Source organism: Sphaeramia orbicularis, chromosome 4, assembly GCF_902148855.1.
Source record: "Sphaeramia orbicularis chromosome 4, fSphaOr1.1, whole genome shotgun sequence".
Classification (NCBI taxonomy): domain Eukaryota; kingdom Metazoa; phylum Chordata; class Actinopteri; order Kurtiformes; family Apogonidae; genus Sphaeramia; species Sphaeramia orbicularis.
The window spans coordinates 49,981,864-50,005,916 of NC_043960.1; the positions used below are offsets into that span (position 1 = coordinate 49,981,864).

Genomic DNA, 24,053 nt, shown 5'->3' on the forward strand with positions numbered 1-24,053 from the left:
ACAGTCATTGTAGAAAATCTAAGCATTTACTGAGCCTTTATTCAGAATAATTAGGGACAAAACAAGATTTATGCAAAACTTTTATATTGTAAGTTGTTGTACACAGCAGCTACATGTGTTCAAATGGTAACAGAGGATGAACTCTCTCTAAAACTGAATCTGTAGGCGATTTTATAGGTGTAAAATCCCAAATACCCCCAAACACTGAAATCCTGAAATATCATATATGTTCCAGATCTTAGTAAACTAAAACTAAAACACTTGAGTAATAAGTAAAATATGACAAAAAATAAATGGTGTTTTAGTTAAAACACTGACTCAGAGTCTATACCAAAACTCATGCTGATCTCTCTCATAAATCTAATTCTATGTTGGGCACTAAGTCATATTATGTATCTGCATTTAAGGTCATCACAGTAAGTGAAGATGACACAAAGAACATTTATAAAAAGTGACTGAATGAAAAGAATGTTCCACGTCAGCAGTACTGGTGCCAGGCCAATGGCCTCAGCATTATTTACACATCTCCTACAATTATCTACTTATTTATTATTTATTTTACTATATAACTATATATTGTATATAACTACCTCTGCCAACTTCACGAATTTAACTAAACCCTTTAAAAAAATTTTTTTGTGGATCTTCTCCGAAATTGACTGGGTTTGTCCTTAGTCCACATCCTACCCCTCTACCAAATTTAAAAAGAAAAAGGCTCTGTAGTTTTTGCCTTCCTGCTTCTAGACAGATGAACAGAAACACAAGTGATCATATTACCTCTGGTCTCCTTGGCAGAGGTAAAAAAAAAAAACAAAAAAAAAACAATTCTGCACAGTATAACCTCCAGTACCTTGTTTTGAGATCTGTTTGAATTAGAGTGAAATGCAATAAAATATAAAAATTTGATTAGATAGAACTTTATTGATCCCTTTTAAATGAAGGTGCCAGTAGCAGCACAACACCGAATGTACACATATAAGAAATATTACAAAACATCAATGATGCTAAATTATGAACATACAAATATGTTTTCCATTCAAGAGAAGTCACTAAAGGGTTTGTGTATGTTGTCAAATCGAGTTCTTCAAAGTAAAGAAAATTGGAAAATATAAATATCTTTGAATCGGAGTATTGAGGCTGAATCACATATTGTCTTAAGTTTGAGAAGATGGAAATTACTTTTTACTAAAAATTAATTAATTACCCTTACTAAACTATATCCTCCTGAGACTCAGGAAAGTGAAAGTTTGTCCTTTATTACATTAAACAATTTTCTTGATTGGAAACTGCATAATGCAAAAAAGATTTCAGATATATATTTTTTTAAATTTCTATTTATATATTTTAATGCAATGTCCTTTGCAATGGACAGCATTTTTTAAGTAAAACTGAAACTTTTGTCCCCTACAGAGGACAAAAATGCATTGATGGGTCTCAGGAGGATATACTGGTACACTTACAGTTCATATTCACAATCTACTTACTGCAACAAATTAATTTTTGTTTAGCAAGAAAGGTCTCAATAATCAAACTAATTTGATATATTACCAAAGCTTAATGTAGAATATGTCTTTTCCATATGTTCAGTAGTGATGGAGAAAGTTTTTGTGATATATAGCTTTACATTCCCTCTCATGGATTTTAGTGTTCATCAGTGTCCAAGCCATCTGTGCCTGACATGAGCTTGACCTCATCAGCTCAGTTTAGGTGGTTCATTAGGATCACATAAACATCCAAATTGGTTCAGAACTCTGATAGAACAAACTGTGTCCAATTGAACTGCAGTGACCTGTAGCTTAGTCTTAATAACCACTAATTTAATAGTAATAACCTTAATAACCTCTAGTTTAGTCTTAATAACCGTAATAACCTGTACTTTCGTCTTAATAGCCTTAATAACCTCTAGTTTAATGTTAATAACCTCGACTTTGATGTTTATAACTTTAATAACCTCTAGTTTAGTCTTAATAATCTTAATAACCTCTAGTTTAATGTTAATAACCTTATTAACCTGTAGTTTTTTGTCTTAATAAGTATCATCTGATGAATGAAATCCGCCTTGTATTTGTGTTTGTCTCCTTCCTTCTCCTCCATTCAGCCTCGGCGGATATGAAACAAATGCTGCCACTGAAGCTGTCTGCTCGGGATGACCACATCCTGAAGGCCAAGCACTCCATCAGCCCCCACCAGCAGCTGTCCCTGTCGGCCCCCCCTCAGCCACATTCCCTTCATCAGTACACAGGTATGTTACTGCTCAGTGACCGACTCCATCAGCTCCCTTTATCCTGCTGCATTATTAAACACACACACATTCTCCACCTGAACCCCACCCAGCAGCAGTGGGTGTAAATCAGGCTCCATGCCCAGCTCCACCCTTTGTAAACACCTATCAGTTCCACATGCCTCGCTGTGATTCATGCGCTACTGTACTGCTGACACAGATCTTTGTGCTAATCCTGCTCCTTCATAATCACATCTGGGTGATTACAGTCATACCAGTTTTAGTAAAAGAACAAACCACTTATCTGTTGGATGCAGTTGCAGAGGCTAAAATTCGGGCATGAGAGGAGTTTGGTGAGGCCATGGAGCTTGACTTTTGGTTGGCCTCAAAAAGGTTCTGGCAAACTGTCAGGTGAGGGAAGCGAGGCACCACGAACATTATTTACAGTGGTGATGGAGTTCTCCTGACCTCAACTGGGGACATCGTCGGATGGTGGAATGAATACTTAGAGGATCTCTTAAACCTTGCCTTCACACCTTCTGTGGCAGAAACAGAGCCCTGGAACTCGGGTGCGGGCTTGCCCATCACCCGGGCTGAGGTGTCCGAAGTAGCTGGACAACTTCTTCGTGGCAGAGGTCCAGGGGTGGATGACATCCGCCACGAGTTCCTCAAAGCTCTGGATACTGTGGGGCTGTCTTGGCTGACACACCTCTTCAACATTGCGTGGAGGGCAGGGACAGTACCTCTGAATTGGGAGACTGGGGTGGTGACTCCCCTTTTCAAGAGGGGGGACCGGAGGGGGTGTTTCAACTTTCGGGGGATCACACTCTTCAGCCTCCCTAGGAAGGCCTATGTCAGGGTACTAGAGAGGAGAGTCCGACTGATAGTGGAACCCCAAATTCAGGAGAAACAATGCGGTTTTCATGTCATGGAACACTGAACCAGCCCTTCACCCTCTACAGGCTCCTAGAGAGTTCATGGGAGTTTGCTCATCCAATCCACATGTCTTTTGTGGATCTTGAGAAGGAATTCAACCGTGTCCCTTAGGATCTCCTTGGGGGGGTACTGTGGGAGTACGGGGTCCATATGCTGTATGGGTGACCGACAGGACAAGATCGCAGATACAAGCAGTGGAAAGTTTTCCTCGCAAGGTGGCTGGCTTCTCCCTTACAGATAGGGTGAGGAGTTTGGCCATCCGGGAGAGGCTCAGAGTAGAGCCACAGCTTCTCCACATCCAGAGGAGTCAGCTGAGACGTTTGGCCATCTGGTCAGGATGCCTCCTGGACATCTCCCTGGTGAGGTGTTCTGGGCATATGCATCCGGGAGGAGACCCCGGGCAGACTCAGGACACGCCGGAGGGATTTCATCTCTCAGCTGGCTTGGGAACACCTTGGAATCCCCCCGGAGGAACTAGAAGAAGTGGAGGGGAGAGGGAAGTCTGGGCTTCTCCGCCCAGGCTGATGCCCCCGTGACCCAGATAAGCAGAGGAAGATGGATGGATGGATGGGCCGGCCTATGGGTTATTTGCAAACATTATTAATTCACTTGTTGAATAACAACTCAGATTGCACCAGAGGCGATTTCTCATAGACTGCAAGGGAAGCCCAGCTTCCCCTAAAATTACGAAAATTTAATGGTTAAATATGTACGGTTGTGTTGACATTTTATTGACTGCAAATGTGTTAGAACAAGTTCATCTCACAGAGGAGTTCATTCAGAATCAGCTTTATCACAAATCAACGGACGCGATGTTGTTCACTTCTCATACATTCACGTTGTGCTGTTTTCTCATACAATCGCTGCTCAGTGCATTTGTCCGTAGACGCCAGGCGTCTATGGGCTTCAATGGGACTGAGTGGAACAGTTTTTTTCATTGCCTCAAAACTGGACGGTAATTGGATAAATGCCACGATGTTGTCCTGCCCCCGGACGCCGGGCATCTCTGGGGGTGAATGGAGCTGTGGGCAGAGCTTGGCCGGGCTGGACACCAGAATCCCACGTGCTGATTGGAGGATCAGTCGAAAGGCTGAATCCCGTTTGATTGACAGTTATTTTGAGATCTACTCCTTCACTGACACAGTTCAGTTTAATACAGCCGCGCATTCTGCTGTGAAAGAGAGAGAGAAACCACTACGAAATTACTCGTTCATTTCTTGCACTGTAAATAAAACACACTCATTGTACTTCCTTTTTTCAATTTAACATAATTTCAGCGTTTTCTTGTTTCAGTTACATAATTTAATCATTTCTTGTTCGAGTTTAATATCGTTTTGTAGATAGTTAAATCAATCAAACTGTCGGCTGGGTTGGAGTGAAAGGAGCATCTCTTGTTTAAAAAGGCTGAAGTCTTACACTCACAACACAATGGGCCAAGGCAATCTAAGCAGCCTAGCTCTGCTGGACATTGAGAGGACACTGTTCCAGTCCCTGGAAAAGACGACTACTTGGTAGGATAAGGTCACTGACCATTTTCTTTAAAAGGAACGGAGGACCAAATGTATGTTTAACTCTTTAAGTGCCAGACAGTTAAGGGGCTAATAAGCCTTAAAAGTGCTACAGAATTTGGCCGTTTTTCAGTATTTCGCGTCGTTTTTATAATATTTGAAGAATCCTGCAGGAAACCGCTCGGTAACATCCGACCGATTGCTAATTAGATTCAAAACGCACCGGATGCAGCTGATTCATTATTGATCGTAATTTGCATAATTCATAATAATAATAATAATAATAATAATCTTTATTTATATAGCACTTTTCATACATTAAAAACTGTAGCACAAAGTGCTTTACATATCAGTTTAAAAATCAGTACCGCCCCCCCCCCCCCACCACTCACCCGCACACACACACACACACACATATACATGCAAACCCACAAGCTCACACATACTTAAGAAGACTGACTGAGCACGGGTAGACCAGAACAAAAATGTACAAGTAAAAGTAAAACATCAATTTAGGAGGCGCTGTCTCAGGGAGCCATCCGCACCAGGATGCAGCCGCCGACCCCGGCGACCAGGCACCAGCAACACAGCCCCGCATCCCAACTAGTGGGAGAGGGCCAACTGGGACCCCCACCCACCAGAAAGGAGCGGACCCCAGTGAGAGAAGGCGCCACAGCCCCCGGAGTCCACAGCCGCCCCCCGGCATGGAGGGCTCCCTCTGATGAAACACCGGAGAATAAGAAACATTAAAAAGATATAAAAATATTATTCGGTCGCGTGACCTCAAATTCCCGTCTGCTTGGTCTCAAAAGGGGGACACAGAAAGAACGTCATCGAAATGTGAGAAAGAAATGGGGGTGGATGGTTTGTTTGTACACAAATGTGGCGTGTTCTCCAAAGCCGATCTGATCGGCCCGTGGCACTTTAAAGGTTGTTTTCGTAAAGTCGATTTAATCGGCCCATGGCACTGAAAGTGTTAAATAACCTGACAATTTTTTTTTTTTTTTTTTTGATGTAAGCCGACAATGAGCTTCCCCTGTCTGAAAGACGAGCAGCCCTCACTGGATTGCACTGGTGGATGAACAAAATAAGCACTAAATTCATAAACTCAGCTCAGACTACTCCTGGTTTTGTCTCATGCCCTTTACATTGTTTTCTTAACATCTTTTAAAGTACATTATTTTTGTCTTAACTATCTGGTTTCTTCAACTTTCACTCAGGACCAAAAATCAGCTTTTGAACTGAAACATAATAGTTTAGCATCTGTCATGATAATTTTTGATTTAAGACCTGCCATCACCCACTGTTGTTTTGGGTTGACATCAAAAGCGTCACTGTTGTCTCCTTAAATGAGACTGTTTCAATTCATTGTTGAACTACAATTTTCCTTTATATCCTTTGTATGTTTTTCCAGTATGGACATGAAATTACAGTCATAATGGTTTTAAAAAGTCTTGGATTTATCATGTAGAAATGTGTAGAAAGCCTGCAGTAATTTCTTACTCTCCTCACTGGCATTTTCCTGACAGATGAGTTCAGTCATCTCGAGAACAGTGGACCAGACACCCAGAATACCTCAACCCACCTCCCCAGCATCCAGAAGCCCCCTATGCCTCCTACTCAAACCCACCTTCTGGCCTCCAAGCAGCCTCCCATTCTCTCCCCTCCTGGCCTGAGTAGTAGCAGCCAGCAGGGCCTGGGTACCAACAGCCAGCAGGGCCTGGATACCAACAGCCAAGCCCATGTGCAGATAAACATTCATGGGCTCAGCCACAGTCACAGCATCCCCCCACCCTACAAACTCATCACTGAAGACCTCACCAAGGAGGACGTCATCTTCTTCTAAAGCCCAGTGTCCTGCTGCCATGGTGTACTCAGACTGTAAAAGGAGAAAAAAAACTGGCATTACCATGATGGTTTTGAATGTTAGGAAGAAGCAGCACAGCCCATTTGAGTCACTGTGGTCACATGGTGTTTTATTCCAGAAACAATTCATTTCTTTAAAGATGAGCAATGAGCACCCAACACTCTTCTCCCATGTTTGGTTTTAAACAGCCACAATTTCTTATTTAATTTTTAGTTTATTGTAATGTATTACAAGAAAAGCCTTGCGGTGGAATAAAGGCATCTTCTAACTGCTGTGAAAGGTTCAAGTCCTACCAGTCCAAAGACAGTCACCATGAGAGTTTCTGCTAGACCTGGATCAGTAAAGATGAACTTCACACAAGTCTTAATACACAAGCTGGCCTGATGTGTGTGTTGCGTGCACGCACGCACACACACACACACTCACTCACTCCATTCCAGATGAATGAATGATCCCTTTGTGGACTAAATCCATGTTCCCTGGTTGTACCATTGTGAGAGTTGTGAAAGCTTGTTTCATTTCATTGCTGTTTTTCCTAATCGTACCTATCCTGAAGGCAAAAAAACCCCCCATCTGTTATGAAACATGATTTCAGTTCAGACAGACATAGATTTTATTTTCCCTGGCTATTGCATCATGAAGCTGAATCAGTTAAGTCAAGTTAAGTTTTTGCAGAGTGAAACAAACTCGCAGAATCTCGTCAACTTAAGCTCAGTTTTTGTAGCCATAGCTTTCACATTTCTGTCTCTGCACCTTTGGCTGTGCATTTCTTTTGAGCAGATACCCAGAATACCTCGGTACTGTTAAATAACCTACATATCTTTATGTTGTCCATATGATCCATAATAAATTTGTCAGCCATCGCCCACACCATACAGCTACTGTTGTTAGCTTAAAGGTCAAACATTGAACTGCTTTGATTTTCTGAACATTGACTTACTTGTCAATTGCGATTTAAGCTAAATTCATCTGGAAGTATGAGCTCTGAGTCCCAGTAGAATAAAGTTATAGAGTTATACTCCAGTGTTGAACATACCAAATCTGTAATATCAAGTACACAACTCCCACTATCATGAAAGCATTTTCCATGCCTGGAAAACTCATGGAATTCAAATTGATTAAAGTTTTGGAAAAGTCATTGACTTTTTAGAGTTGCAAACTCGTCATCCTTTGAAAATTAGCTGTTATGAGATCAAAATGGGTGATGACAAGATAAACTGTACTGGAGTGGTAACTCTGGGCTGTTATACAGGGTGTCCCAAAAAATTTGACATCATTGACTACATGGTCAAAAAAAAATTGGGACATCCTGTATATAAACAATTTCAGTTAGGAGACCTGCTTCTTGGAAAGGTTTTTAGAAAATTAAAGTATGTTTATCTTCTCCTAAACTCATCATATTACTAGTTTTACTTTTGAATAATTTTTCGTCTCAGGTTCACATAAAAATGATTAAAATCATGAACTGTCCACAAGACAAAAAAATGTTTTGTGCACATTTGACCCAGCCATATTTTAAGAGAAACAATGACATAAGTAGAATATGAGATGAACTACAAATAATTACCAAATCTGAAATAAATGTCACAACTATGTCTTTTGGAATATTAAAATGACATGAATTCTACTGTAGGTTTCCCTCATCTGGTCTGTCAGTAGAGGAGGCTTTTTAACCCCTGACAAGTTTGAATGTTCAAAGTGGAGTCAATCTCAGGGTCTGTCAAAGCTCATCTACAGGGATGACATTTGTTTCAATGGTGCATTTTTCCTTGATTTTGGACCTGTATTTTTTTACAATCCTTAGAAAATGGCTGATTGCCTATTTGAAGTATTTTAAGTGAAATCTAAAGAACCAACAGTTTAAGACTAAAAAGGCTTCTATTTATGACCATCAGCCTAATTGTCTCATATTCGTCTCTAAAGTCACAAACAGAAAATGGAAGCAGTTGACAATGTTCACTACACCCATTTCTGTCTACTTGTTTTTTTTTTGAGGCATGAAAAGACAGTGTGATTTACATGTTTTTGAAACATTGCCTCACTACAGCTTACTTTGCTGAGTTGATGGGTGTATCTCTGAGATCCATGTACATGATATATTTTAACCAAGGCCTAAAGGTCTCTTTGACAGTGTGTTTTATTTTTTGACAATGACGGTTCATTATCTCATTCTTTGCCTTCTCAGTTTTTGCTCTCAACAAAAAAATGATACAAAGGCCAGTGTGGCTACAGAAAAACAACTATCAGCTGTTGAAGAAAAATAGATGTCATTCCCACTTTTCTATCTGTACCATGGAATTGCTGTATGAATCTTTACAATCATGAAGTATGAAAAAAAAAATGTTGCTAGTTTTTGTTTGTGTGAGCTTATGTCTTATGTGTAAATCATTATGTGGCGCTTCAGCAGTTTTTCAGTGTCTCTGTGTAGATTATGTATATTTTTGTATATACTGGACTGTTAGTGATCTCTGCACTCTATGCTTATATTAGGGTACAAAAAAGATATGACCCATTGAAATGCATGTCTGCCAAAATTCTGTTTGTACATGTCATGTATATACACATAGAATAAGGCTGTATATGATGAAACCAGTCAGTCTGCACTGTTAGAAAAAGGAAGCTCATTTAGAAGGAAAAGAAGATGCTGTGTGTATTTAATCTCCTGAAATGTTTCAGTATCATAGTGTTGAAGCCGAGGTGCACAACCCCACCATCTGTCCGCCACATCTGCATTTTATGAGTGACTGGGCTTAAGTAGCGATCGTAAAATCTATATCATCAACTTGGTTCAGTCCAACCAAAGAGACACTCAGCTGGCTGATGAAGCTGATGAAGGATAAATGACGCCGTGGTGGCTGCACAGTGTCCACAGTATCATAAAAAACATCCTCCAGGGGGAGTCCACAACCAGAGTGTTTACAGCATGCTGGTCCATGTCTTCAGTTTGAGTTTAGCCATTTTCATTTGAGGCCTGATGCCAGAGTCACTTTCATCTCAGACACCAATGAACTACATCCAATGAATCATCCTGAAATTATCCAAACAAATGAATCGATTGTTGAATTTCCACTGTTGGATCATTGGTATGCATGTGAACACACTCATTTAATGTAAACCCCTTAAAAATGTATTAAATCGTCAAAACTCAAGGCCCACTCACTAACCGTGTGTCCACTAATTTCAAACATATCACAAAACAGCATCAACAGACAAGGCTGGGTACTGAAAATTATTATTTTATGACATTGCATTGAAACTGATTAAATACTATTGAATATGAAAAGATGTATGGTACCTTATAAATTCAAGTTCTCAAAACCCAGGTAAATATAACCAGTGTTGGTGCAACCAGTAGACTTTTTAAAATTATTATTATTGTTATTATTTTAATTATTATTCTTGGTGGGACCTTTCTGTGTCGAGTTTGCATGTTCTCTCCGTGTCTGCGTGGGTTCTCTCTGGGTACTGTGGCTTCTTCCCACCGCCCAAAGACATGCACTGCTAGGTTCATTGGTTAATCTAATTTGCCCATATGTGTCAATGTGAGAGTGATTGCCTCCATATGTCAGCCCTGCAATGAACTGGTGACATGTCCAGGGTATACCCCGCCTTTGCCCATAAGTAGCTGGGACAGGATCCAGTGACCCCTGCAACTCTAGAGAGTATAAAGCGGGTTCAGATCATGAATGAATTATTATTCTTTCAGTGGCTAAATATGTTTTAATACTCATGAAGTTTCGAACATGCATCAGAAAAATTGTAAAATCTTATAGATGGAGGGCAGTGGGTGTGGTTCAATAGTGATCTTTGAGAAGTTTTGAAAATGAAGTCCTTACATGTGACCAGTGTCTTATTACCAGACCCATCTGCACAGGTCAGTGTACCAGGTCTGTAGATCTGGAAGAATCAAGTCCAGATGCACAAATACAGTCTCCTAAAACCATTCAATAAACCCAACAGGAAGTGTACTGTAACGATCTGAATATAGACATTCTTTATCAGTCAAACTCCTGCATCCCGAGGTGCAGTTCAGTTTCAGTCTACAGGTCAGTTGGAGCAGGAGTTGTAACACTGTCTGCTCTGTCCATTTTCAGCCTTTGAACTAACCCACAACACCTTTACATTTGGTCAGTAACAACTTAACTCCACTGTGATGAAAACATACCAAAACCGACTCAACCGTGACTCATGTTACACTCGTTACAGTGACAACATGGCCAATATTGTAATGATCAACTCATCAACAGTGCCCCTACTAAATATATTTAAAAAAGAAAAAAATTAGTAGGCTTATTTATCAAATCCAGACTAAAAAAACATCTGACCCTGTACCCCATCATACATGTGAGAAGAGACCAAGCTTGTAGACATCTCCATAAAGTCCCATTCCTTGTGTCCCAACCCTTGCACATTGAAGTATTGGTTTCACAACCGTTGTAGAACTGTTTTCAATGTTATTGACATCTGTCTTCATGATGACTGAAGTGAGTTGGCTGTAACTGGGCCTTGTGTTCCCACCATTTTTTTTTTCCAAGACTGAAGTTATTCGGGTGACATTTCCATGTGTCGGTTTCCTGTGGTCCTTTTTATCTCTTCTTAATTTCAGAACAGATCACCGTCAGGGAAACCAATGTGAGAGTGCTTTAGTGTTATCTGTGGATCACAGCAAACATGGGCAGGACCAGTGGAGGAGCGCTGCATGTTTTGACCAGTTCAATTTTTAAATATTTTTTCTGTCACTGAACTGTTCTAATCTTGTTTTGCTGTTTTTAAAAACTTTTAAACCAGTCAGTCACATCACTGTGTGCATGTCTCTGCACACACTTGTCGGCAACAGCAAGTCTGTTTTTCAGTCTTTTTTTTTGTTTTTGTTTGACACACACTCAAACAATATTGGACCTTCAATGTGTAAATATTCATGAACATATTGTATTTCCTCTGCCAATTTTACACTAGTCACTTTGGATAGTAGCATACTTGAAGGGGAAAATGAATGTTTAAAATGCTTAATATTATTGTCAGTGAACTTTGATTAACAAAGAGCTGTCTAATGATGTTTCTAGAACACACCAACAAGTGATTTTTGTACCGTTTTTTTGTATTCACTGCAAGATATTAGAACAACCTGTGGACACCATCTGTTAATTTAGACAAAGTTTAGTAATAAAGTCTTGAAGTAATATTTGATCTCTTGTCTTTACTGTCACTGGGAATTACAATAGAATATCCACATTATCCCTCAAAGCATCTCCTGATGTAAATGTTTAATACCTGGTAATCCACTAATCCTATCAATGCCTGTAATACATCTATCTATACAGGGCACCTGTAGATGCTGCTTTAGTTTTACCACCACAAGGGCGGATGTAGATGCAGGTGTAGTTAACACCACTACAGCATCTGTGGATACAGGTGTAGTTTACACAACCAGAGCAGCTGTATATACAGTGATCCCTTGCCAATTCGCGCTTTAAGTTCCGCGGTTTTAGTTATTCGCGGATTTTTCAGAAATATTCATCAAAAAATAAAAAATCAAGAAAAAATCGCGGAAATTAAGCAAAAATCCACCCCACAGCAGACGAGAGGCCGCAGCTGCCAGAGAGAGAGAGAGAGAATGTAGAAATGTCAGTTCATGCATGCACGTGTGTTTGTGTGTTGATGCTCGAGACCACAGAGAGAGAGAGAGAGAGAGAGAGAGAGAACTGATTCGTTTCTTGTGCCTATGAGAGGAAAAGAGAGCTGGGAGTAGATGTGCGTGTGTTCGTGTGTACGTATACGATGGATAAGCGTCACGAATGAAGAGAGGAGAGAGTACGTATCAGCTGTTAGTACGTATGCACGTGTGTGTGTTTTGTTTACTTTGTACATTCTTTTCTTTCAGATGTTTTACAGTACGTACATGTACATGTATCCGATCTATATATATGCATGTATACATGTACTAATCATTGTTTTCTTTTATATATTTCTCATTTATTTCATAATTATTACATTTGCAGTACTTATATACTATTTATAGATACATACATACATGTACCTAGGTCTAGGATAGGCTCGGGGGGCTCCGGCTCCAGTTCGCGGATTTTCGATTTTCGCGGGGGGCGCCGGTCCCCATTAACCGCGAAAAATAAGGGATCACGGTAAAGGTGTACTTTACCCCCACCAGGGCAGATGTATACAAGTGTAGTTTACATGAGGTTCAAGATTCAAAATTTATTTGTCATTCCAGTATACAGCAGACAGACGAAACACTGTACTCAGGTCCCGGTGGTCAGCAGCATTTAGTAAAATAATGATAAAGTGCCCCCTCCCCTTAAAATACTACACATAAATAGCTAAAATATATTATTTCTGATGTGCACAAAAGTAAAGTGTCAATTTCAAGTGCATTCCAGGGCTTCAACTGTTCAACAAGAGTTCATTTGCCTAACACCTTCTGGATAGCACTTTTTTCAGTCTGGTGGTCCGAGCTTGGATGTGCCACAGTCTCCTGCCTAATGGGAAAGAAGTAAAAAGTCCATGTGCAGGGTGGGTTGAATCGTCCATAATGTTGTGGGCTTTTTTCCTGCACCTGCTGGTGTGGAGGTCCTTGATGCAGGGAAGACAGCAGCCACAGATGCCACAACTCGCTGCAGTGCTTTTTTCTCTGCCACTGTGCAGCTGCTGTACCACACAGTCACATTGGAGGTAAGGATGCTCTCCACAGCACATGTACAACTAGGGCAGCAGTAGATACAGGTGTAGTTTACACCACTAGGGCAGTGGTAGATACAGGCGTAGAAAACCCCACCAGGGCAGCTGTAGATACAGGTGTACTAAACCCCACCAGGGGAAATGTAGATACAGGTGTCATTTACACCACCAGGCTGTGAATACAGGTGTTTACACCACCAAGTGTTTCTGGGTTAACTTGCAAATGCAACTTTAACACAATTTCCAGGCTAACGATGGGTATAACGAATGCAGAGGGCTAAATTCCTTTCGTGGACTGGTTGCATTTGTTAATGTTAATGCAAGTCATTTTTTAACAAACTAACAAATGACAGCTAGCAACGCTTGAATGTCCTTGAGAGAGAGAGAGAGACCAAGTGGTACCAAGCCACGCATCATTATGGTTGAAGCATTGGAAGTTGACATGGAAACCTGCTGCTATCTGCCCACATCTTTCACAGGATGGCTACACAATGTATTGTTGACAATTTTCACTTAGGAATCTTGAAACCTACATTACACTTCGGCATACAGATGAATGGGTGATGTGCTGTGAATCACTAATTACTGAGTACAGTGCTCTTGTTAAGTAATAGTGCAATGCTGAACACTTTCTGGTCGAGGGGTGAAAACTAAAATAGCTGTTACTAGAATAATTACCAATGGCTGGAACAAATGTCCATAACTGTCCATAACACTACACTACTAACACTAAATGTCCATAACTGTCCATAGCACTACTTGTACTACAAATACAAGTATTAACAATGGATATACTACTATTGCAGCTGTTAGTACCTATAATAGAAACCTCTACCATAACCAAAACCTGCGAGGCGATAAAACACAAAGACTCTGGGGAAGCAGAGTCAGGGTACGTTTACACGGCAACACTAGGATCTAATTCTGCAAAGATTTCTCCTTTGCGTTATAAAATCATTCCGCGTTAAGACGAAGCCGCTATGATAACGATCTGCGTTAACATGAGTCCGCAAGAACGGCTGAATACGCTGTAGTGGCCATGCCAGACCAGTAGCTGGTGATGTAGAGCTGTAGTGAAACAGTGGCGCGCCTGCACACAAACGATTTCCGGTTTAGACAGCCTTTAAATGAGATGAAGAAGAAGAGGCATTGGCGAATATAAGAAATACGTCTCCGCTGGTAAGACTGTAGACGCAGTAAGTCTAACTTTTGGTGGAGAAGCGACAGCAAACTGAGCACAGTTAGCAGCACGTATGTTGTTCTGAAATCGGCCATTGTTGTTGTGGTTGTTCCTTCTTTTTCTGCAGCTTTATTGTGTCAGAGGCTGGCAAACCAGCTTGGAGGCGCATTACCGCCACCAACTGGCCTGGAGTGGGTTAACTGGCGGTTCTTGGCTACGCGCGCATGCCACGTCATATTTTACCCCGGAACGCTCCGATTCGCGTTAACACGGAGCTGAAATGCGGAGCGTATCGATAACATTCCACCCTGGACCCTGGTATCAAAAGTTTCCGGATTCAGGCACTCTAGGCACCGTTTCCATGTTAACAGAAGGCTAATCCGCGATGAAATCTTCCCGGAGTCGACTGAATCCTACGCCATGTAAACGGCCCCTCAGTAACATGTACTTGTATTTGCTGGGGTGTGAATAGAGGAGAAGAGGAGAGAGGAGGTCAGACAGGTGGACGAGCAGAGTGGAGGTCAGGCAGGAGGAGGAGCAGAGAGGAGGTCAGTGTATCATGAGAAGTCTCCCAGTCTAAGCCTGTAGGAGCAGAACTAAGAGCAGCCTGTCCTAACCATAAGCATTATCATAAAGGACAGTTTTCTTCCTCCTCTTAAATGGACAGAGGGTGGGGGGTGCTTGTACGTGGTTGTAAGATGTAGACATTTTTGGCTTGTGCTCTCTGCCACAACCTGAATACATTTGCATTAACCCCTTTTAAATATTTTCCCAGGCCGATATTTTTGCCTCTTTGCTCCTCTCAATCGTAGCAGATTACAAACGTGAATAATGAATAATGCCTCAAAGGACAGCCAAGAACCATCGAAGGCTATGTTAGCGGGGCTAATGCTAGCGGGGCTAATGCTAATGATGGCAGCCGAAGCGATCTCTCTGCTAAACCTCAAGAAGACAAAGAATTAACTATGTGCAAGGAGATGTGTAAGGAAATGTCTGAGTCTATTCTGCGGGGCATCAATGATCGTTAGATGCTTTTGAGACAAAGCTCCAAGCCCTTCTCTCGGTACAGACTGATCTGCAAAAGCGTGTCAAGAACAAGCTACGAGCGCCATTAATGTGCGTGTGGAGGGACAGGAAGCCAAGTTTACGGATTTAACAAAGTATGGGAATCAACTTCAAACCAAACTACAGGACCTGGAGGCCCGCTCTCGCAGGCACAATATTAAGATTGTCGGCATTGAAGAAGGGGCTGAAAAAGGCAGACCTACTGAGTTCATCTCCACACATATTCCTGAGCTGCTTGGCAAAGAGCATTTCCCGTATCCAGTTAAAGTGGATCAAACACATCGCTCTTTACAGCCTAAGCCGGCTCCTGGTACCAAGCCACGCATCATTATGGCCAGAATCCATCACTTTCAGGTGAAAGAATTGATCCTATGTTGCAGCAGAATGCAACCCATGGAGTACAAGGGGAATAAAGTTTTGATTTTTATGGACTACACCAGTGAAGTCATGACCCAGCGCCGCGCTTTCTGAGATGTGATGCAAGCTCTACGGGATGGAGGAGTCAAGCATACGCTACCAGCCAGGCTTCATGTTTACAGCTGTGACAAGGATGCGCCAGTCATCTTTAATGACCCTGAAGAAGCGACTTGTTTTTTGGAGGAGAGCAGGACAGATGAGAGAGAGTAAAAGGATACATCAGTTTGGTTTCACAATGATACCTGTGTACACTTTACAAGGTGGGATTATTCACTGACTATTAGTCAGAAGCGCCAAACTAAAAAAAAAAAAAAGTGTTTTGGTCTGACAATGTTTAAGACTGTCATATTCATTTTGATTGCATTTTAGTATTGATGGAAGCCTTTAGTATTGGCACAGAGTTATCTTCTAAACCTTGTGTGTTTTTTACATATTTCTAATGGGTTGTTTAATTTCAATTTAACATGCAAATGCTTTGTTGTGGTCGAGGGGTTGCGTTTAGGATTACTACTACTATTTGTCCGGCAGCTCCTGTTCAGGTAAAGGAATTGACGTGTCATGTTCAGGGGGATGCAGGTGTGGGAGCGAGGGTGGGAAAGGGAATGTTCTGTGTGTTCCTGTTGTTGTGGCTCAGATGTGTGGCTAATATTATTTTTTTGTTTCATAACTACCAGTTCTGTTGTAGTGACTTTTCTCAGGGTTTCAACTATACTTGTTCTTAAATTACATTTTTTTCAGAGGTCAATGAGTAGTATACAAGTAGGAGGAAGAGATTTAGTGTTTGTGTCATGGAACATTAAGGGGCTTGGTAGTGCAGTCAAAAAGGGAAGAGTTTTTAAACATTAAAAATCTCTATCAGCAGATATAATTTTCCTGCAGGAGACTCACATTAAAACCAGCGTGCAACATAAGTTGAAGTGCAACTGGATATCTCAAATATACCAATCACTGTTTACCTCTCACGCTCGCGGCATGGCCCTTCTATTAAGAAAAATGTTCCATTTAGGCTAACATCCATGGTCAAGGACCCTCTGGGTAGGTATATAATGGTCTCTGGTGCAATAAACTCAATTCAGCTAACACTCCTTAACTTGTATGGTCCGAATACAGATGAGCCAAATTTTTTTAAGAAAGTTTTTGATCTTTTACCAGATGACAATGACTCAAACATTATTGTTACAGGAGATTTAAACTGTTACTTGGATCCCTACCTAGACAGACTGTCCTCACGCCCACCTCCAGAAATTTCATCAGTACAGCTTCTAAATAACTTGCTTAAATCTAGGAATTTAGTTGATATTTGGAGAATTCAGCACCCTACTGATAGAGATTATTCATTTTATTCCAACGTTCACAAATCCTACAGTAGAATAGATTACTTTATGATGAGCTCTAATCTCATCTTTCATATTAGCAATTCAAGGTATCATAACATATTAATTTCCAAACATAGTCCCTTAACTACGTCGTTGAAGCTTTCTTTCCCCAAACAAGCTTATTCATGGCATTTTAATCCGAACCTTCTGAGTGATGACAGCCTTGTAAAAAGTATCAAGTATCACATTGAAAGACTTTGTAGACATATAGGATAATGGAGAAGTTTCTGATTCTACACTCTGGGAAACACTTAAGGTTGTTTTACGTGGTGACATAATCTCCTACACGTCAGCCCTTAAAAGAGAGAAAGAGAAGCGCCTTTAGATTAGAGATTAATTGTGCCCTTACGACACTAGAGAAAAAGTACCAAAGTTCAAAATCATCAGATGACTACAGAGAAATATTGAAGCTTAAGTATGAATGTAATAGCATCTTGAGTAATCAGATAAATACTCTATTACTAAAATTCAGGCAAAAACACTTTGAACTGGGGGATAAATCTGGTAAATTGCTGGCTCGACAACTAAAAGGGGCCGAAGCTTCCAGAATGATTCATAATATTAAATCAAAGACAGGCACTCTTTTAACTAACCCAGCAGATATCAACCAGCGCTTCAGAGAGTTTTACTGTGAGCTTTACTCATCAAAACACAACATTACGCAATCTGATCTTAATGATTTTTTTGACCCTCTCACACTGCCGAGGCTGAGTGATGCTGCTAAAAATAACCTTGATGCTGACTTTACACTGCAGGAAGTTATCACAGCTATAAAATCGTTTCCATTGGGTAAAGCAGCTGGTCCTGACGGTTTCAGCTCTGAATTTTATAAAAGATTTTGTGATGTTGTCGCTCCACTTTTCCTCCGAGTGATACATAATTCTAAAAACCAAAAAAATCAGCCCAAAACCCTTTACGAAGCTAATACTTCTGTCATTTTAAAAAAGGGCAGGGATGAAACTGACTCCGCTAACTTCAGGCCAATTGCACTTCAAAATTTTGACTGGAAAGTAATTACAGAAGTCTTAGCAACTCGATTAAATAAATATTTGGATTCCATTATTCACCCGGACCAGACAGGGTTTATCCCTGGTAGACTCTCTTTTTCAAATGTCAGACGCCTCCTCGATACCATCTACACTGACCACAGCAATGTTAAAGGGGCAGCAGTGTTGTCCCTTGATGCGCACAAAGCCTTCGACCAGGTCGAATGGCCTTATATGTTTGAGTCAGGTTCGGATTTGGTGAAATATTTATTACGTGGGTAGAACTGATATATAAAAGTCCATCATGTTCTGTCTTGACGAATGGTGATAAGTCTGCCGTTTTCCCGCAGCAGCGATCAGTTCAACAGGGCTGTCCTCTCTCCCCAGCTCTCTTCGCTATTGCGCTGGAGCCTCTTGCTGTGAGAGTAAGAGAGCACCCACAGATAAAGGGACTTGAGATTGGAGGTGTGGAAAGAATTATTAGTTTGTATGCTGATGATGTAATTATGTATTTAAAAATTGCTGAAGAGTCGGTCCCCGTACTTCTTAATGTAAAGAGTCACCTCTTTTGGCAAAATATCCGGTTACACCATAAATTGGTCAAAGAGTGAGTTTATGCCTCTTTCCACTCTATATTCAATAGGTTTTCTAGACAGTTTTCAGTTTAAAGTGGTATATGATCATTTCAATTATCTTAGTTTAACTACAGTGAACCCTCACACTTCGCGGTTAATGGGGGCTGTGACCCCCCACGAATGGTGAAAAACCGTGATGTGGAGTACCACACAGTATATGTACATGTACGCGCGTACGCAAAATCTACGGAATGTACACTCACTTTGACGATCTCTCCTCTGTGCGTGGCTGACGAAGATCTTGATGATGACGATGATGACGATGATTCTTGATGATCGATGGTAATGAAGATGATGGATTGCCTGTGCAGGTGTGAAGTATGGAATGTGATACCTGCACAGGTGCTGAGGGAGAGCTTTACTGCTCTCCTGAGGACGCCTCCTCGTCAGCTATTAATATGGGCAGAGGAGACGGATCGTTGACCAGCTCCCCTTCCGAGAGAGTAGGAGAGGCTGGCGGAGGCGTACGGGCGGCAGGAGGAGGAGATGAGCAAGCAGGAGTACGAGTGGGAATATTTTTGAAACCTCCGCGATGTACTGAGACCGCGATTGCTGAGACCGCAAACTGTGAGGGTTCACTGTATACCTAAAAATCCAAAGTTGATATTTAAGCTAAACTTTGCTGAATTCTTCTCAAGGCTTAAACAGAACATTGAAAGCTGGAAAATCTTACTTTACTTTACTTTAATACTTGGTTGCATAAACTCAAACTAGTCTCTCTTCCCAGATTTCTTTATTTATGTCAAAATCTCCCTGTATATCTGACCATGGCCTTCTTCAAAAATTTAGATTCAGTTATCCTTTCCTATGTCTGGAATAATAAAAATCATAGAATTTCGAAAATACATTTACAGAAACCTAAAGCGAAGGGGGGACTAGGCCTGCCAGTCTTTAAACATTATTACTGGGCTGCTAACATGAGGGTATTGATGTTTTGACGGCACAGCACTCTGGACAACCTTAGTTCCAATACCCCTTTGTGGCTGAGGCTGGAAGCCAGCTCTGCATGTAACTCCTCCTCGCCAGCCACGCTTTTCTGCAAGTGTGAAAAAAAAGTTTCCCTTAAAGATCAGTATTTTGTGGTTAAACAGTCTGTCAGAATTTTGAATTAGATCAGGAAATTTTTAGCTCTGCCTGAGACCTCTGTACAAACACCTATATGTTTCAATCATTCCTTTTTACCCCCTTGGCATGATAAGTCTTATGGTGACTGGGGGAAGAAGGGCTTGGTCTCACTTGTAAATTTGTACATTGATGGTGAATTTGCATATTTCAGTCAACTAAAGAGACAATATAACCTCTGATCCAATTTGAGACTGTCCACCGTCTCCACTATTCCAAAGTCAGACTGAACAAGATTTATCCCTCGGTCTCCCCAGTGTGTGACAAGTGTAAGTGTTAGAAGGTACCTTGTCTCACTCCTTTTGGTTCTGTTCCTCACTGACAGATTTCTGGTCTAAAATATTTGACTGGTTCTCCAGGGCCTATAAAAGGCCTCTTCAGCCTGAACCAGGACTTGCTATTTTTGGCTGTTCTCAGACTGTCGGGAATATACCTGCAGCATTACAGCGTCCACTGGAACTTGGAATGACAATCACTAAGAGACTGATATTAAAAGAATGGAAGTCTGCAAATCCTCCTTCTTTTCAAGCGTGGGTCAATAATATGTTGTCATTAATACAGATGGAAAAGCTTAGGTCTCTGAGGACCTGTTCTGTGAACACTTTTTCAAATACTTGGACTCCGTTTCTTGCATACTTGGAGGAAATTAAATTGGACTAGGGAGTACATCTGTGTACCAGTGACTGTCTTCAGCCTCTGCTCCTCTTTCTTTCTTTCTTTGAACAAGGACTGATTAGTTAATTAATTGATCAGTTATTACACACATCTGAGCCTTTGTTTTTTGTTTTGTTTTTGTGTGTATGTTTCACATAATTGAAAACCACAAAATAAAATATAATTTAAAAAAAATGTACAGAGGGTGTCTGCCTCCCGGACCGAGGCAGGGAGGTGGTAACCCTAACTTTTACAGGGAGCCAGTGCTCAGAAACCAACACAGAAGAATATGGTCTCTGATACTGGTTCTAGTCAGTACACAGGCAACAGCATTCTGGATTAGCTGAAGGATCTTTTAGGACGTTTTGGGACAGCCTGAGAAAATCGAATTACAATAATCTTGTCTGGATGTAATAAAAGCATGGATTAATTCTTCTGTATCATTCAGGGTTAATATTTGCCTGATTTTAGCAATATTATGGAGATGAAAAAGGCAGTTCTAGTAATCAGTTTAATTTGCAAGTTGAATCCAATCCAATCCAACTTTATTTATAAAGCACTTTAAAACAACCACAGTGGACCAAAGTGCTGTACAGAAGAATAAAAGCACAATACAAATTAATCAAAGCATTAAAAACATTAAAATCAAATCAAATAAAACAAGTTAAAATATAAAAACAGAAACAAAATGTCAGCATTGCACAAGTTCTAAAAGGCCAAGGAGAACAGGTGAGTTTTAAGAAGAGATTTAAAAACAGGCAAGGAGGAAGCCTGTCTGATATACAGAGGCAGGTTGTTCCACAGTCTGGGACCAGCAGCAGCAAAGGCCTCCTCGTACCCTGCATGTTGTTGTAGGCACCATCAAAAGCAGCTGATCAGCTGATCTGAGAGAGCGAGTGGGAGTGTAAGTGTGAAGGAGCTCAGAGAGGTAGGGTGGTGCAAGACCATGGAGGGATTTAAAAACAAAAGTATTTTAAAATGGATTCTAAAATGGACAGGCAGCCAATGGAGTGATGCTAAAACCAGGGAAAAGTGCTCATATTTACGAGTGCCAGTTACAAGACGTGCAGCGGCATCTTGCACTCTTTGAAGACAGAAGACCCACTAATTCCCAAATACAAAGCATTACAATAGTCTAACTGAGTGGTGATGAGTGCATGGATTACTGTCTCAAAATGGTGCTTCGGGATGCCTGGCTTTACTTTGTCCTACTGAGAAAATTTTTTGTTCTGGTTTGGAGAGATTTTTGTAATTTTTTGAGCGATGGTCTTAAACTTCTGATCAGCTGATAAACAGCCTATTTCAGTTTACTTGTTTTCAATAAATTACTTTTTCAAAGTGCTTTTTGTCTCACTCCCCCGTCTTGCTTTTGTATATTGTAGCTCTACTTAAAACCTCATTAAGATTCAAATGTGCAAAAGGTAAATTCTAGCTATTTTTCAACTGGTCTTAAGGTTTTGATCAGGTCTGTATCCACACCTTAATGTCATGAAGACATTGAAGCAGTGGTCTGACAGTGGAAGGGTTCTTTTTTTAGTGGCATATAAATTTGACTTTCATCTGCATACAAATTAAATGAAATACCGTGTTTCCTCAGTATGGAACCTAGTGGGAGTAGATATAAGGAAAAAAGTAGTGGACCCAAAGCTGATCCTTGTGGGACACCATATAAGAAAGGGGCAGAAGAGGACACAGCATCACCAAGGCTGACACAAAATGTCCTGTCAGCAAGGTAAAACCTAAACCATTGTAGAGCTGTGCCTCTGATGCCCACCCAGTGCTCCAGACGATCTATCAGGATTTCATGATCCACGGTATCAAAGGCTGCAGATAAATCAAGAAGTAAAAGAACAACAAAATCCCCGGAGCCAGTGGCTAATAGAATATCATTAAAAACTCTCAGAAGAGCTAATTCTGTACTATGTAGAGTTTTAAAACCAGACTGATACGTCTCTAAAATACTGTGCTCCTTCAGAAAGGCAAGTAGTTGGAAATAAACTATCTTTTCCAGAACCTTTCAGAGAAAAGGCAGTTTGGAAATGGGCCTGAAATTAGAGCACACTGAGGGATCTAGATCTGTTTTTTTAAGTAGTGGTTGTACTACAGCATGTTCGAGTTTTGCTGGGACTTTGCCAGAGGCCAAACTACTGTTGATGACAGTGAGAACACATGGACCTCCTTAAGAAACTGGGGAGGAATGGCATCATTTGAAGAACGTGTGGGCTTCAGAAGATCAATAGTCTCTTTTAAAAGGCACAGACTGACAGGCTCAAAGTGATCAAAGATAGCGGAGCAAGTGACAGGGACTGAAGGATCACAACCAGCTGGTGAGATCTGAGCCCTGATGAGGGTGACTTTGTCACTAAATAATGAAGAAAGTTTTCACAGGCAACAGGGGATTCCTCCATAAACTGCAGGGCTTTAAGAACAGAGTTAATAGTCTCGGATAAAACACGGGGGTTGTGGCAGTTTTACAGAATAATGTCCGACAGGTATTTTATCTTAGCATCTTTCACAGCAATTTGGTAATGGTGCCAGCAGTCCATCATTTGAAAAGATATCTGGAGTTTATCTTTCTTCCACTTGCATTCTGCCCTTCTGCACTCATGCCTGACAGCTCGAGTGGTGTCATTCGGCCAGGGTTCAGATTTAGTTTTTGGTTTTAAATGGTGCCACTGAGTCCAAGACAGATTGGCAGGTGTTGTGAAACCAAGAACTTAGGTCTTCTGTGTCTTTAGACTCAGGAAAGACAGAACAGGCATCAAACATAGCTGAAAAGCATGCAGCGGTGGAGGGGTTAAAAGTGCGGCAGCGTCTGGCAGGAGCGCAAGATTTAACTTTATTACAGGCTAAAACGACCTCAAATAAAACAGGCAAGTGGTCAGAAAACACAGTATCCCCAATTTCTACATTAAAAACAGGTAAGCCATACGATAAAACAAGATCCAGTGTGTGACCACATTCCTGAATGGGGCCACTCCACAGACTGTTTAAGGTTAAAAGAGTCCACAAGATCTAAAAAGTCTTTGGTCAGCGGCTTATCAGGACAACATACATGAATATTAAAATCCCCAACAATTAAAACTCAGTCATATTTAGGCATGAAGTCAGCTAAAAAATCAGAAAAGTCACATGCAAAGTTCTTATTGTATATTGGTGGTCTGTAAATCACAGCCCACAGCAGTGGAGGAGAATGACCCAACTCAAACAAACAGCTCAAATCTAGAGAAAGGTGCCGGTAGTGTGAGCTGTTTACGTTTAAAAGACATTTTAAAAACAGTCAGTATTCCTGTTTGCATGCTGTTTGATCAATCCTGATTTGCATGTTAAATGGTCACTCCAGATCGAACATAACCCCTAGATTCCTCACAGTGGTGTCGGGCTCCAGAGTAA

At 41.0% G+C, this 24,053-nt stretch overlaps 1 protein-coding gene across 1 annotated transcript in view; it reads left to right on the forward strand.

The window, feature by feature from the left end:
* The window catches only part of arhgef18b (rho/rac guanine nucleotide exchange factor (GEF) 18b), a 138,812-nt gene extending 129,125 nt beyond the window's left edge, over nucleotides 1–9,687 (forward strand). The window contains 2 exon segments of the mRNA XM_030132070.1: nucleotides 2,099–2,242; nucleotides 6,195–9,687. Of these exon segments, the coding sequence (XP_029987930.1) occupies nucleotides 2,099–2,242; nucleotides 6,195–6,511 (461 nt within the window). The 3' untranslated portion in view covers nucleotides 6,512–9,687.
* Nucleotides 9,688–24,053: the final 14,366 nt, after the last annotated feature.